The sequence below is a fragment of the Rhopalosiphum maidis genome, chromosome 1 (assembly GCF_003676215.2).
Source record: "Rhopalosiphum maidis isolate BTI-1 chromosome 1, ASM367621v3, whole genome shotgun sequence".
Lineage (NCBI taxonomy): Eukaryota > Metazoa > Arthropoda > Insecta > Hemiptera > Aphididae > Rhopalosiphum > Rhopalosiphum maidis.
Window position 1 is genome coordinate 24,257,361 of NC_040877.1, and position 13,834 is coordinate 24,271,194.

The following is a 13,834-nucleotide window of genomic DNA, read 5'->3' on the forward strand; positions in this document are numbered from 1 at the left end:
ACTTGTTTTATTTCTTAAAATATTTTCAATAGTTGGTTGCGGTTGGTTGTGAGTAGGTTTTCCTTGCATTTAGAGAAAATATTTTAAACATGAAACTATTTAACACTTCAAGCACTTCCAGTTTCAATTTCCTATTTTTTATAGTTCATACTAGATAACTTAACTATTATTTATAAAATAATTTGTGTGAAGTGAGAATAGCGAGGGAATAGTATATATTATAATTTTTGTTTTATAGTTTTACGTGGTTCGGTAATACTTGCCATTTCATTTCATTTCTAATTATTGTTACACTCGTGTTATTTTAATAATAAAGCTTCCACATGTCTAAAAACTGGCAATGGACCATGTGATGCTTGTAGATTATTTTGTCAGGGGTCATTGAACTTTTTTGAAATGTCCTTAATCCTTCAGTAGTGTGATAGATTCAATTTATTGATCATAACATAATACAATCATTATAGAATTATGATAATCTAAAATTATTATTGTATATTAAGTTATAAAATATACAAATTCCTGTTAAGAATAAAAACCTATTTTAAGTACTATTAATTTCAAAATAATATTGGAGTATGATAAAAATTATGTTTAATAAATTATTATAATTAAATAATTTATTGTTTGATGATTGATTTATTAATTTAAGTTTTAAGTTTTAACAATTAAAAACTACAGATTCTAATATCTCTCAATATTTTCAAAGATTTATATTTTTATTATGTAATTAGGTATATATTTAACTATATATTATTTATATATTGAACATTATTATTTATTGGTACAATTTTATAGCCAAATCACATAATCATATTAAAAGTGTTAAGAAGTAGTCCAAACCTATAAAGTTTACGCTTGCGGACACATTGTAGTTTTATACAAAAAAATCGATCTATAAATACATGTAGCCGTTACTAATTTGTTACGGCCAATTAGATATATTATTTGTATCAAACTAACATTGATAATAGTTTATTATTATGACTATTTTTTAAAATAGTTAATCAAATTGGATAGGTATTTGCATTCAATATTAAGCGAGTGTCTACTTCGAAAATTTTCTAAAATTATAATATTCGACGTTAACTTGACATGGTATTAGTAGTGTATTATTGGTTATATTTTAAAATGGTGTTATCATTGATATAGTTAGTAAAAAAATAATTTATTTTAGTATGGAATTATTTTAATTTGTAAAAAGCCGTATGTGTAGTATAACATAACGTGGAGACTATAATTACCAAAAAATGTAATTTAATTTTAATAAATATTCATTTCATTTCAAAAGTAGGTATAGTAGTTGTAACACTTAAGTTTATCACTAAAATTGGCCACATGTTTAAATACTTAACATATTGTATGAAATTGAGCTGTACAACTGTAATGTTAGTTTATAATCTATGATTCGTTTATTGGTTATTAGTTATTATTTTATTATTTATTGGTCATTGCAGTAATAATTGTTGACTCATAAAATTATTTTCCATAATTTAAATTTACAAATAATATGATGTATTAGTTTTAATTGATCCTTTTATCTTATTTAGATAGACATGAATTAAATGTTATAATAGTATTTTTTTGTGGTTTAACTTTTACAGTAGCTTCTAGTTAGAATACAAAATATACTGTTGCTCACCACTCCCATAAAATTACATTTCATTGTGTACGTATTTTGTTATATACCTACCTAAATAATATTATCCCTGAAACAAGTCAGTATAATGTACGATTGTTATAGTTTTACTTGCATACAATTGAAAACTCATAAAACATATTATATTAGCATTTTATTCTTATTACTTTTTATCCCCGTTTTATTCTCAAATTATACTTTTAATACAACATACGAATTGTATGAAATGTATTATCTAGTTTAGTATATTGTTACTAGTTAGTTTAGCGCACATTTGTTTAAACGAAGAACGAAGAGTTTTGTTTAATAATTCTGGTTGACACTTTCTTTAAAATTAGACACTAACCTTCCTTATTCTTACGAGTTGTTTAGCCAGTTTTTCAACTTGTCTATACACAACCGAAGTGATGACTTAAATGCATTATATTGTTCTATATGGCTATAGAGATAGTGACAAAAACCAGTTTCCCTTATACCAGGGTTCTGTTAGTCGTAAACCCTCTTAGAATAATTTTATATTATTACTATTTCAAATATGTCACTTTTATGTCAACGACTTTTAGCTGTTAATATTTAAAAGGTCACGATTTGCATCATGGTTTGTAATAATATTAATAGTAATAAGGGGTATTATCATAGTTTATAGGTTTTCATTTATACTTATTGTATATAAACGTATAAAATTACAAACTTATACAATTTAAATTTAAGTACCCATGTAAGAATTATATTATAAGTTGTAACACAACAATTATTTATTAAGTTATCAATCCAATAATAGTGCACATTGCAGTAGAATGGTTTAAACTAAATAAAATAAGAAAAATATAATAGTCTCCATGTGATTATTATCTTTAGATATTATTTCTTATTTACTTATTGCAGTGGTTTCCAATCTTTTTAATTGCGCACGATTCAATAAAAAAAAATTAAAACAATAATTACCTAGAGACAGTTGTTTGATAGTTTTAGTATTTATACAATATAACTATCATTTAAAGTATTTTTCCATTTTTCAGAAAAACATCAAAACCGTCACCGTTGCATATGGCGGGCGTCAATAACGTAAGTACATATGATAATGCACCAGAAAATTCCAATAACACAGTTGAGCAAACTAACAAGGCTAATAATTCAGACGATAAAGATGATTCGTTGCAGAACGTCATTGACAATGAGCTGTCCAAACGTTTTAACGAAAGTGAAACTCCAGCCAATCGTGTTAAATACAGTGTAGACATAATGCTAACTGCAGAATCAATTCATAGTGACAGTATTAGACAGTCCAATGACGTGGAATACGTAGACCTCAAGTCTTTACAATCAAATGAATACCAAGTCCAAAAAGACACTAGTGAGCTTTTTCTATTGACAGAAAAACAACATACAGAAGAGACAAGTGATACGGGTCTCGGTTCTGAAATCGTTTTAGAACTGGAGCAAGATATCGATAATGATGGTCCACTATCTGATACTATGAGTAGTGGATTCGAAGAAGATGGTATCCTAAAAGAGGTTGTGGACCAAGATCCTTCTCGTGCAGAATTAGAGGAACCTCGTATTTTTACTAGACCCTTACCGGTTGACGAGGCGGATAATGTAACTGAATTGGTATTTGATACTTGGACCACGGTTGATGAGATGGTTGGATTAGAAATCAAAAAAAACGAATCAAATGGTTTTGAAGAAAATTCAGCCATTGAAATCAGTACTGCTAGTCTTAACCAAGAGTGTTTTGATATTAATACACCAGTCATAACTAACAGTGTTGTGAGTTTTTGTTTGATTAATATTTATAGCGTTAGATATAGTTTTGATTATTAAACTTAGTTCTTAACTAGCTACATTTAAATTAACCTTTTTTTTTAAATATTAATACGTATAACACTGTACCTTCTTTTATGTAGGTACCTAGTGTAAACATAGACTATGAAATAAAATAGTTTCATTCGATTCATAATTCATTAGTGTGTGACGATTGACGTGTAATCAACCACAATTCCTCCCGATGACATAATTGTACGCAGTGATATATAATGGTGTTAAATTGTACTTTCAGAGCCTTTTGTGTACCTATACAAAATCCAAAACATATTTTAATGTTTATATTTTTAAAAAGTATATACATAGTTGAAAAAATCTTGTTTTTAAGTATTTATATTTAGAGTGTGTTTGTTCGAGTTTATCATTTATAATCAATATTAACTAAAATTATTTTAGTTATATTTTAAATGAATTTGTTTTGTGTATCTAATTTATCTGGTTTCCTTTTTAAGTTTTAAAGGTTATGGCATGTATTTAAAAGTATAAGTTATATGCATTTGATCCTATCAAATACTAGTTCAAACTTAATGTTATTTATGCACATCGAACACCTATACCGTGAAAAATTATTCATGATACCGGAAATATGGTATTGCCGAATATTGTTTGAATTTACAATATTCTCATATTCATTTCCCATCTCTTTGTTAGCTACTTCTAGTGAAAATTGTTTTTATGTTTATAAAATTCTATTTGTATATATATAATGACTATAGTCCGATTCCCGCTTAAAACATTTATTTTCGGGTTCCTACTACATTTTAGTACCAACATTTGTGTAGTATTTATTTCACTTTTTATGTTTATAGAAATTGCCAGAAACTTACTCAATTTATATAATTACCAGTTTGTATTGGTCTACGTTAATTTTTTTTAATGAATTAATTTATTAAAACAAAATTTAAGAGTGTGAAATTATGGTGAAGGTGTAGTAGTTTATTTTTAAATAATAATTATTTATTAATGAGTAAAACTGAAAGTTTATAATATACTTGAATATTTAATTTAATTTAATTTAATTTATTTTCTTTGAATATTTACGTAGATATAGGTTCATACATTTATTAAACAGTCTTATTTCTTCGTAGAAAAAACCGTTCAAACAATTTTTCTACCCGACTCAATATAATATTACATAATATTATGTAGCGAGTTCAAATGGTGTAGTGTGTGTTTGTAACTACAAAATGCGCAATATTTAATATGAGTTTAAAAAATAAAAAATGTTATCTAGTCGATTATATCTCATACGTAAACACTAAGTAGGGATTGACCAAAAACATACGACATGATGTATTTCAAGTCCACGCATTGCTGTCGGGTTACCGTCACGGTGTTCTTCCCCTATTGTTCATTATACTATTGTACCGGGGGCAACAATTGACTAGAAATAATATTATCATCTTGTAGTTAAAAATGTATGACTGTCTTCAATCTATTTTTATTCTAAAACCGTACAGGAAATAATAGTTGTTTAATGTTTGATTGTATTTTGGCAGACCGAGGTAGTGTCGGAAACGACAACCGAACGCAGAACAGTAAAGAAAAAGTCGTCTGCAGCCAGTGGTGAGGCATCTACCACGGTTGTCAAAACCAAAAAGACCAAAAAGTCGAAAAAATCTGACGAGAAAGAAAATATTTCCGTAGTAAGTTTTTACAAAAATTCTAAGTTTATTCGCTAAAATTTATTTCATCTCCTTTAAAATGTACTAAGTATAATAATAATAACCTTTCCTTGGTGTTTAACAACAATAATGGTTCTTACTCTATACAAGGTAAAAATATAACCTCTTTCTTTTTTGAGCTCATATATAGTATTTAAAAGTTTGTTTGTATTATTTTTAATTAACAATGGGTGAATTACGTTTTAGTTTAAAGTTTGTTTTTGGTTACATTTTGAATTTTTTTTTGTATTCGATGAGTATAATTAAGTTATCTTTTGTTTTTGAACTTTTATTTCTTATTAATCATTTTTTCCTTTTATGGTTTTCCCAAAATCATATTATTTGCTTTAATATAGATTTAATTGTGTTAAGTTTTGCGTATTATGTGTGGCTTTTGTAGAATTTAAATGGCCATTTGACAAATGAAATGAAATATGGTCAATGTGACGATTATATTGTCGAAGAAGATGATTTATCTAACGTATGCGTTCGAGACCTTGTAAGTATTTGAAATTATCGTTTTACTAAAATTTATTTATTATGAAATATACAAGATGAGCCCTTAAATTAATATTTAAATATTATATTATGGCTGTTTCTTGAGTTTTTGAGATATTTGTTTCTCAATTAGTAACTGTAACAGTACAATGAGATTTTTTCGTTTACAATAGTCCATTTGGGTGCAAGCATTTACATTGTCCGAGAATTAATTGGATGTTGACCTTGGATTTCTCATATATTTTCTTTTGTATCTATAGTATTCTGTCGTGAAATTAGTTTTTAAGTAGTTAGTATCAGATAGGTAGATACATTGGTATTAAAGATTCTTGATTAATATTTCATTAGAAAATACCGTTCACATAGGAGACACATTTTAATTTTATATGTAAAATAGAATATTATAACGCACAAATTGTACATGCTCATACAATTATAATACATACTAACAGTATTAATAGAACAGAAAATGTAATATCTTACTAATTTATTTTTAAAAAATAATACTTGGTGTAAAATTTTTTTAGTAGTTATATTATAATGTAGTAATTTGTTATACATTTGTTTTCAAAATAGAACTCGTACACACCTATTATTAAAAACATGGAAAAATATTTGCTATTTTTTTAATAAAATATAATTTCGTACACATTTTTTTTATAAGTTGTTATTAAAATCTAAAATATCTTCTAAAAATATATTTTGAAAATGATATTTCTCTTATTGAAGATATTAAATCTTTCGTGATTTGATTACTGTTACTAGTACATATATTACTTTTGAATTATTTATTTGTTTGGATAGACTAATTGACTATGTTTTGTATATCCACCTTCACAGTAGTTTGACTTTGTTTTATCTAATAATATCTGTGAATCTTAAGTCATTGCCTCATATGGTTCGTTCTACTTCTGAGCAAGATTCCTATATTGAGAATGTACTGTGTTGTGTCATCAACACGTTTAGAATAGTAACGAATGAGTTATAAAATATTAAAAATGTTGCTTTGTGATTGTAGTAAATATGAGTCAGTCAAAATTTCTTCGTTTCCTACATTTTTGTCATCACATTTTGCTTACTTAAATCACGTACTAGGTATTTAAAATTACTATAAATAGAAGATAATTTACAGTATTTCATTATTATACAATAATGAAATAAAAACTTTTGTTTTAATAATGTAGTATACATTTAAATTTTAAAGTAAATTCTCTGTTTTTTGTTTGTATCCCTTCCATAAAATTAATACTATTACAAAAGTGGTAGGGTACTATTTATAATATCGCTTTATGCTTAGCTATTATACACGTCATCAGTGCATGACACATGTTTATGTTATTAAAAAAAAAAAAGATGAAAATGTTTTATTTTTATGGTTCAATTTTATCAAAAAAAAAAAAAAAAAAAAACAAAAAAAAATTAACGCTAGAATTATTGAGTTGAAGGGTCGTATATATTGGTTTATTTTATTTCTCATGCTTTACTTTTATAAAAACGTTAAACATATGTTGTTCAGAAGGGAAAAATTATATGTTGTCTTAAGCATTCTCTGTTGATATTATCCAACAGGAAGTTTGAAACGGAAAATTAAATATATATAAAAAACGCATTGGCCGCACCTTCGCCTGAATTCAATAATTGAGATCACCCCTGCTAACTATAGTTTATTTACACTTTATACATGACGTATTCCTCCCAAAAAACTAAAAACTAGTGCAATAAAATATTTTGAAAATCTGTATAGTCCTGAATTAGGCTTGTTTTGAGGTTACTTATTTCTCTTGAAATATAAATGTACGAATAAAAAATAATTGGCCTATGGTATTTTTCATTAGCTGAGATAAATATCTGTGAAGTAAACAATGGTTTTATTTAAAGAACATAATGTGTAGACCACAAAAACGTTCTAAAATACTTGTTTATTTTATTTTAATTAAATATTGCATTTCCCATGTATATAATATGAAAGATAATGTAATAAAACAATGAACGACAAGATAAAATTAGGTTTTGTTATAGCTTAATTATTTTTTTTTTCTTTATAGAAAATGTATAGAGAAATGTGTTTTATTTTAATACTAGTGTTTATTCTATAATATATATTATAAATAATGTATATTTTCTGTAATATAAGTGGTTTAATTGTGTGTATATACCTACAACCGGGTACTTACTAAAAATCAATAAAATTAATTTATAATTCACTTTGCACGCTGTGTTAAAAAATGACACAATTTATTTTGAACATACGATTGTATGCTTTGTTATGTTTTTATTTTATTTTTGTGTGTGCTTTGGTAGAAAAAATCCTATTGCGATGAAGCTAGTCGAAAGTCTTCCTCCGTTATTATACCAGAGGAACCTGTACCCGCTTCTATTCCTGTAGATGAATTGGTGAGTAAAATGTTATACTATTTTCTCCCTCATTTCATCCTCAAAAAAAATAGATAAGTTGCTTTTTGTGTATGTATGTGCTTTTATTTTTGTTGCATTCATGTGTTTTGTGTATGCGTGTTTATTTGCTATTTGTTTTGTAAAGAAACGAAATTTTGTTGGTGCCATCAAGAAACAACCATCCGGATGTGAAAACGGAATGATAAACGGTTGTTCGGTAAGTTATAGGTTCTTTAAATTGTTATAACTATTATTATGTTATACATTTACTTTAGTTACTCAAGTATAGTAGTTGTCATCTTTATTTTATCAGTATAAGTTCAAGGGATGTTATTTTAAAACACCTTTAAATAATGCATGTAATAGATAGTAGTTACCTACTAATATGGGTCAGATTGGTATTGCTTTATGTATCGCATGTTAGTATTTACATATTTCATTCGTAAGCATTTGTTTATACTACTAAAAATAATAAAATTGTATAAAATCAAATATTAGTTTTTTAAAAAATTAATAACAAATAGAGGTGGTATTTACAAAGTAAGTACTGAAAACGTATGCATGAATCTAAGTTATCCTACTGTATACAAATATTCTTATTACTCAGACCAATTAACGGGCATTGACGTGGGTATTGATGATAAAACCAAGTATATATATATGTATATATCTTAATAATTATAAATAATAGTAATGTTCAATTTGAAATATAAATTGTCATTTTTATATCCAGCTAATAAACTACGATGACTCAGTGAAAAATACTGAAAACATATCGTTACGATTTCGTGTCATTGTGTAATAGCGGATTTTATATGATGCTGAATGTAATTTTATTTCAAAATATTTTTATATGTTATTATAAAGTATCTATTTCTGTTTATTTTCTAGCCTATTAATATTTAAATTTAAACTGTTTGCTGAGTTATATAACCAGCTTATGTTGGCTTCAATATAAATTTATACTTATTTGACGTTTGATTGGATGCATTTAGTTTCAATCTTCTGAACTTCGGTATAGCTGTATTTGTTAAACAGTTAATGTATGAGTGAGCTGGAATAAGTTCAAAATTCTACTAAACAAGCAATGATAATTTCAATTTTTTTTTTAATCATAATACTATATAAATAATATTTAAACAAATATTGTAATAGTTTGTAATAGTTAATTTTTTTTTCTAAACCTTAATAACAGTTTTAAATTTAATACAATTAAATAAAGCCAACATTTTTTCAAATAATTAATTAAAGAATAAAATGCATTTTAATGTTAATACTTTGTTGACCTTGTTTACTTTACTTTTATTTATAAAATATGTCTAACAACATTATATTAAATAGGTTTATATAAATTGGTTAACAAACGAAGGAGTAAATAGTTATTAAGAAAATTATAAGATTTACTTTATTTTATGTGTAGTAAAATGTTTTAGTAAAATATGTATGTTCTTTCATCATAATTTTGTTTTACATTTTAAATTTAATTATAGGTGCAAAGTAATTGAAACACATAGTATACTGAACATCATCATTTACTATTTACTATTTATATACAGAGCAAATTTAAAGGTTTAAGTAGTTAACTATCAAATTATCTATATTATCTAACGTATTAAATAACACTTAATTCATAATTAAAACCAATTTTTGGCGCCTTTGTAATTGTTAAATTTATTATGGATCCATTTAAATATTTTATTACTCATTAAATTTTAAAATTTAGGTATAGTATATTATTTAATGCATCCTATAAATAAATTAATTTAACTACAATACAAGCGTAGAATTTTAAGAATATACCTATTAAAATCAAAAACGAAACGATAAGCAATGTTTTTTATCTTATAAATATCGAATAAACCTGCAAAGTTCTCCCATTATGTTTAATATTCCTGATTCTGCATTGCAGATTAAAAAAAAATTTAAAGACTTTTTTACATTATTTTAATTTTTATTGATTCAATATTATTAGTAGATATTATCCATTAAACGGTTATGGTGTTTTGTAGTCAATATTCAAAAATAATATTTTGTATTTAATTTACATATATACGGTTAACATGAAAATAGTAATTTTTATTTTAGAAATCGAGTTTTGGAAAATTTGATCAGTTGGAAAAAAAAATTATCCTTCAACAAAGATCTCCTACAGAATCTGAAAAAATCGACACTAAACAAGTATTAAACTAAACTAAAATATATGTAATAAAATTTAAATATGAATTTAATTTAATTAATCAATAGAATGGTGTTATACGTCCGGAAGTTAATTCTGTATGTAAATCATGTGAAAAGACTGTGTATGCTATGGAACAAATAAAGGCGGAACGCCAAGTTTGGCACAAGAACTGTTTCCGGTGCACAACATGCAATAAACAGTTGACGTAAACTTAAGTTTTTTAACTATATTTTATTAATTTAAGAAGAGTTAATGATTTTGGGCCTTTGATTTCAGACTCGATATTTATAGTAGCCACGAAGGTATATTGTACTGTAAACCGCATTTCAAGGAGTTATTTAAGCCTAAAGTAGTAGTTGAAGACGAAGAACCAAGTAAGTAGTTAATAAATACTATTATATTTGTTTAAAATAAATAGGTGGATCGAAATTATGCTATCGTGGCATATAATAAAATTATAATCATTTTTAGTGAATAACAATACTTTAAAATATATATAAGATTTTTCCCGTGCAAATTCAATTTGTAAATAATTACAATTGTTTGTATTATTTTTTTTACAAAACATTTGAACTGCTATCGCCATAGTTAGACGCAAGAAACCAGAAATGATAATACGTGAAAATCAACCCTTGGAATTACCACCAGACGTGGTTAGAGGTATATAATTGGACAGTATAAAGTATTATAAAGTATAAACCCATCATAACGTGTGTGGTGTGTTGTCTTTATATGGTTTCTTGTATTTGTTTCTGTTTGGTTTTTTTAGATTTTAAAATTCCCCTAATATTTAGTTGACTGCCGAAGTATTCAAACACATTTAGATTACGTTTTAACGTCAAAAAATAAAGGATTTTTACTAACTTCATTACCCTATCATCACATTTATGTAAATAATACTGTTTTGTATCGCTTATTTTTTGTGATCATTCTATATCAGGAAAAAATCATATTATATTTTGTTTTGAAACTATATTTACACTGTATATTTTTATTTTTATAATTGCTGTTATTTAATAAAACAGTATCAACTTTTGATTTTAAAATAGCAATCTACTATGTAATTTTTAAACGGGATTCTGGGGATGTTATATATCGTAATATTGTATCTTGATACCCTAATATCTCTGTATTGCTTAGCAAATTTTACGCAAAAAAGTATTACTAAATTAAAAGTTGATTCTGGTTTAACATTTACGAAAAGGAGATAAAAATATCGATAATGGTTAATCTAAAGGTAAAACATTAAAGAAAATGTACAGATACTTTCCTAGATATAGACTGATTCAATATAAAAAAATGATAATATGTATGTTATAAAAATCAATTTGTTAAAATATTTAATTCAACATTCATTTTGATTTAAAAAAAAAATGATTCATTATAGTTTTAAAGACATAGTAATAAATATATATTTATATTTGTAGCAAGTGATAAACCGGATTTGGGTTTAGAAGAATTGAGCTCTTTAAATGTAAAATCCCGTTTTCAAGCTTTTGAAAACGCTACCACCAATGGTAACAGTCACATGGAAAAATCTCCTGTCAGTGTTAAACGTTCACCAAGTATATTGAGTAAATTAGCTAAGTATGTTTTTTTAATATATCTCATAAAAAAATACATTTTTTTTCATTTATTAATTCAAAACAATTATTTTTTTTTTTAAATAGATTTCAATCTAAAGGAATGGATGTTGGAGTTGCCAATGATGATCTGAACGGCGCATTCTTTGAGCCCTCGTCAAGCAGTGAAGATGAAGATGAAGATCCTGGGAATGATGTGTTAAAGAATAGTATTTCTAAAGAAAAACCAATAAGTTTTGACAAGATGGAGTCCGTTAAACGTAACTGGGAAATGCGCCGCGAAGAAATGAAAGAGGAACATAAACAAGAAATTCAAAACATAAGGTCTAAATTATTTGCGGTTAGTCAAAGAAATTCAATAAATAAAAAAAAAATACATATTAAATTATACAATATTCATTGTGTTCTATTATTGATTTTATGATAGTTTTAACTGTCTTAAGGACTGATAACCCTAAATAATTGATTGAGTGGGTTTTACAACTACTCATTACTATATTTTTATTTGATATTATTCTGGCCAATATATTTATTAGAAATTAGAGTAGGATATTTTTGTTTACATAGTAATGATTTATTAATTAAAAAATTTAATTTAAATTTAATTTTAGGGAAAGCAAGGAAAAATGAAACAAATGTATGAACAGGCTGTAGCTGAAAGTGAACGTACTGGTATTAAACGAGATATCAATATTAACAAGTCTGACAAAGCTAAAGTAATTAAAGAAAAGTTTGAAAGGGGTGAAATAATAAATGCTGAAAATAGTGATGTTGACGAAAACAATGTGAATGGATCAGTAAATGATGATGAAGATGAAATGAGTGTTTTCGAAGCTGGTATAATATATATATATTCATATTAATTTTGTTTTTTTGTAAATATACTTACATTGTTTTTGTGTTTTAGGAATCTCTAAGAAATCTCGAAGTCTATTCATGGAATTGGATGCTAATGCTGTTAAGACTAAACAGGCTGCTCCAATTGTGAATACAAAGAAAGAGTATATTCCTATAAAACAGGTATATATAGTTCAAAATTTACCAGTAATTATATTTTAGATAGTTTTAGCGAGACGAGTTATTAATACTTAGTATTTATTTCATAGTAATATATTCTTTATTTGCATTATAAATTTTATTTATTCTATGTTTGATTCATATGATGTTTGAAGATCAAAAAAAAATATATCATGTATTTAATTTATATTATAATATGCCTATTAATGTTTGTTTTTACTACTTGTATGATTATTAAACCCTATTTTATATATGTGAATATGTATACAAATGATAGGTTACACCAGTATACAGTCGTCAAGTGTCTGATGATGTGGTCAAATGCAGTGACCGCATCGAGGACGTTTCAGTGGAAACAGCTGAAGTTTCTTCAAAGTTTAAATTCTTTGAAACATACAAGCCTCCTGTTGTCATTAAGAAACAGTTCCGAATTACACCCCCACGAGAAGGCCAAATTAAGGTTTTCTATCTGAACTTATCTTATTGATTATCCTAACTATTCCTAACTAAATCACTAATCATTGAATTAACTTTCTCATGTCATGTTACACTTACTTTATATTTATGATTTTTTTTTTTTTTTTGGTTCTTTTTTTATTATTGACATTCTTACAGAATTAAAATAATAATTGTGGTTTTCTTGTTTATTGTGTTCAGCTTAAATAAAATTGCTAATTAATGACTTATTTAAAGGGATTTTTTCTACTTAGTTATTCTTTTATGAGTTTCAAAAATGCATTAAAATCTTGTAAACTACTCACCTAATTTATTTACTATAATTAATTAAAAGAGGATAGTCAATTTAAATTAAATAAATTATTCATAATATAAAGAAAACTAATAATTAATATTTTTTACTTTTCATACATACTATAAGATTATTAGCACTGTTTGTAGAGTTGGTATATTAAGATCAAGGGTGAATACAAGAAGGGGGGAAATGGGGGATATTGCCCACCCCCCTTCCCCCCGGTTTACAAAAAAAAGTATCATATATTCCAACTAAGTTTTTTTTTAAATAGATTATGACCTTTTTTTA

The 13,834-nt window shown here is 25.7% G+C and overlaps 1 protein-coding gene across 11 annotated transcripts in view; it reads left to right on the forward strand.

Moving 5' to 3' along the window:
* Window positions 1-13,834, forward strand: part of LOC113550677 (F-actin-monooxygenase MICAL3) — a 34,424-nt gene that overhangs the window by 12,998 nt on the left and 7,592 nt on the right. For 3 of the 11 annotated variants that reach the window (XR_003405038.1, XM_026952658.1, XM_026952667.1), the window contains exons 2-15: window positions 2,656-3,406; window positions 4,960-5,106; window positions 5,525-5,623; window positions 7,924-8,016; window positions 8,162-8,233; window positions 10,102-10,194; window positions 10,261-10,400; window positions 10,472-10,569; window positions 10,784-10,855; window positions 11,623-11,782; window positions 11,866-12,118; window positions 12,390-12,615; window positions 12,686-12,798; window positions 13,073-13,255. Coding sequence is in view for 10 of the 11 variants with exons in the window: in XM_026952658.1 (XP_026808459.1) it covers window positions 2,684-3,406; window positions 4,960-5,106; window positions 5,525-5,623; window positions 7,924-8,016; window positions 8,162-8,233; window positions 10,102-10,194; window positions 10,261-10,400; window positions 10,472-10,569; window positions 10,784-10,855; window positions 11,623-11,782; window positions 11,866-12,118; window positions 12,390-12,615; window positions 12,686-12,798; window positions 13,073-13,255 (2,472 nt within the window). In the remaining variant the exon portion in view is untranslated. The remainder of the gene's footprint in view (window positions 1-2,655; window positions 3,407-4,959; window positions 5,107-5,524; window positions 5,624-7,923; window positions 8,017-8,161; window positions 8,234-10,101; window positions 10,195-10,260; window positions 10,401-10,471; window positions 10,570-10,783; window positions 10,856-11,622; window positions 11,783-11,865; window positions 12,119-12,389; window positions 12,616-12,685; window positions 12,799-13,072; window positions 13,256-13,834) is intronic. The other 8 variants (XM_026952668.1, XM_026952665.1, XM_026952662.1 and 5 more) reach the window with 8 other exon arrangements.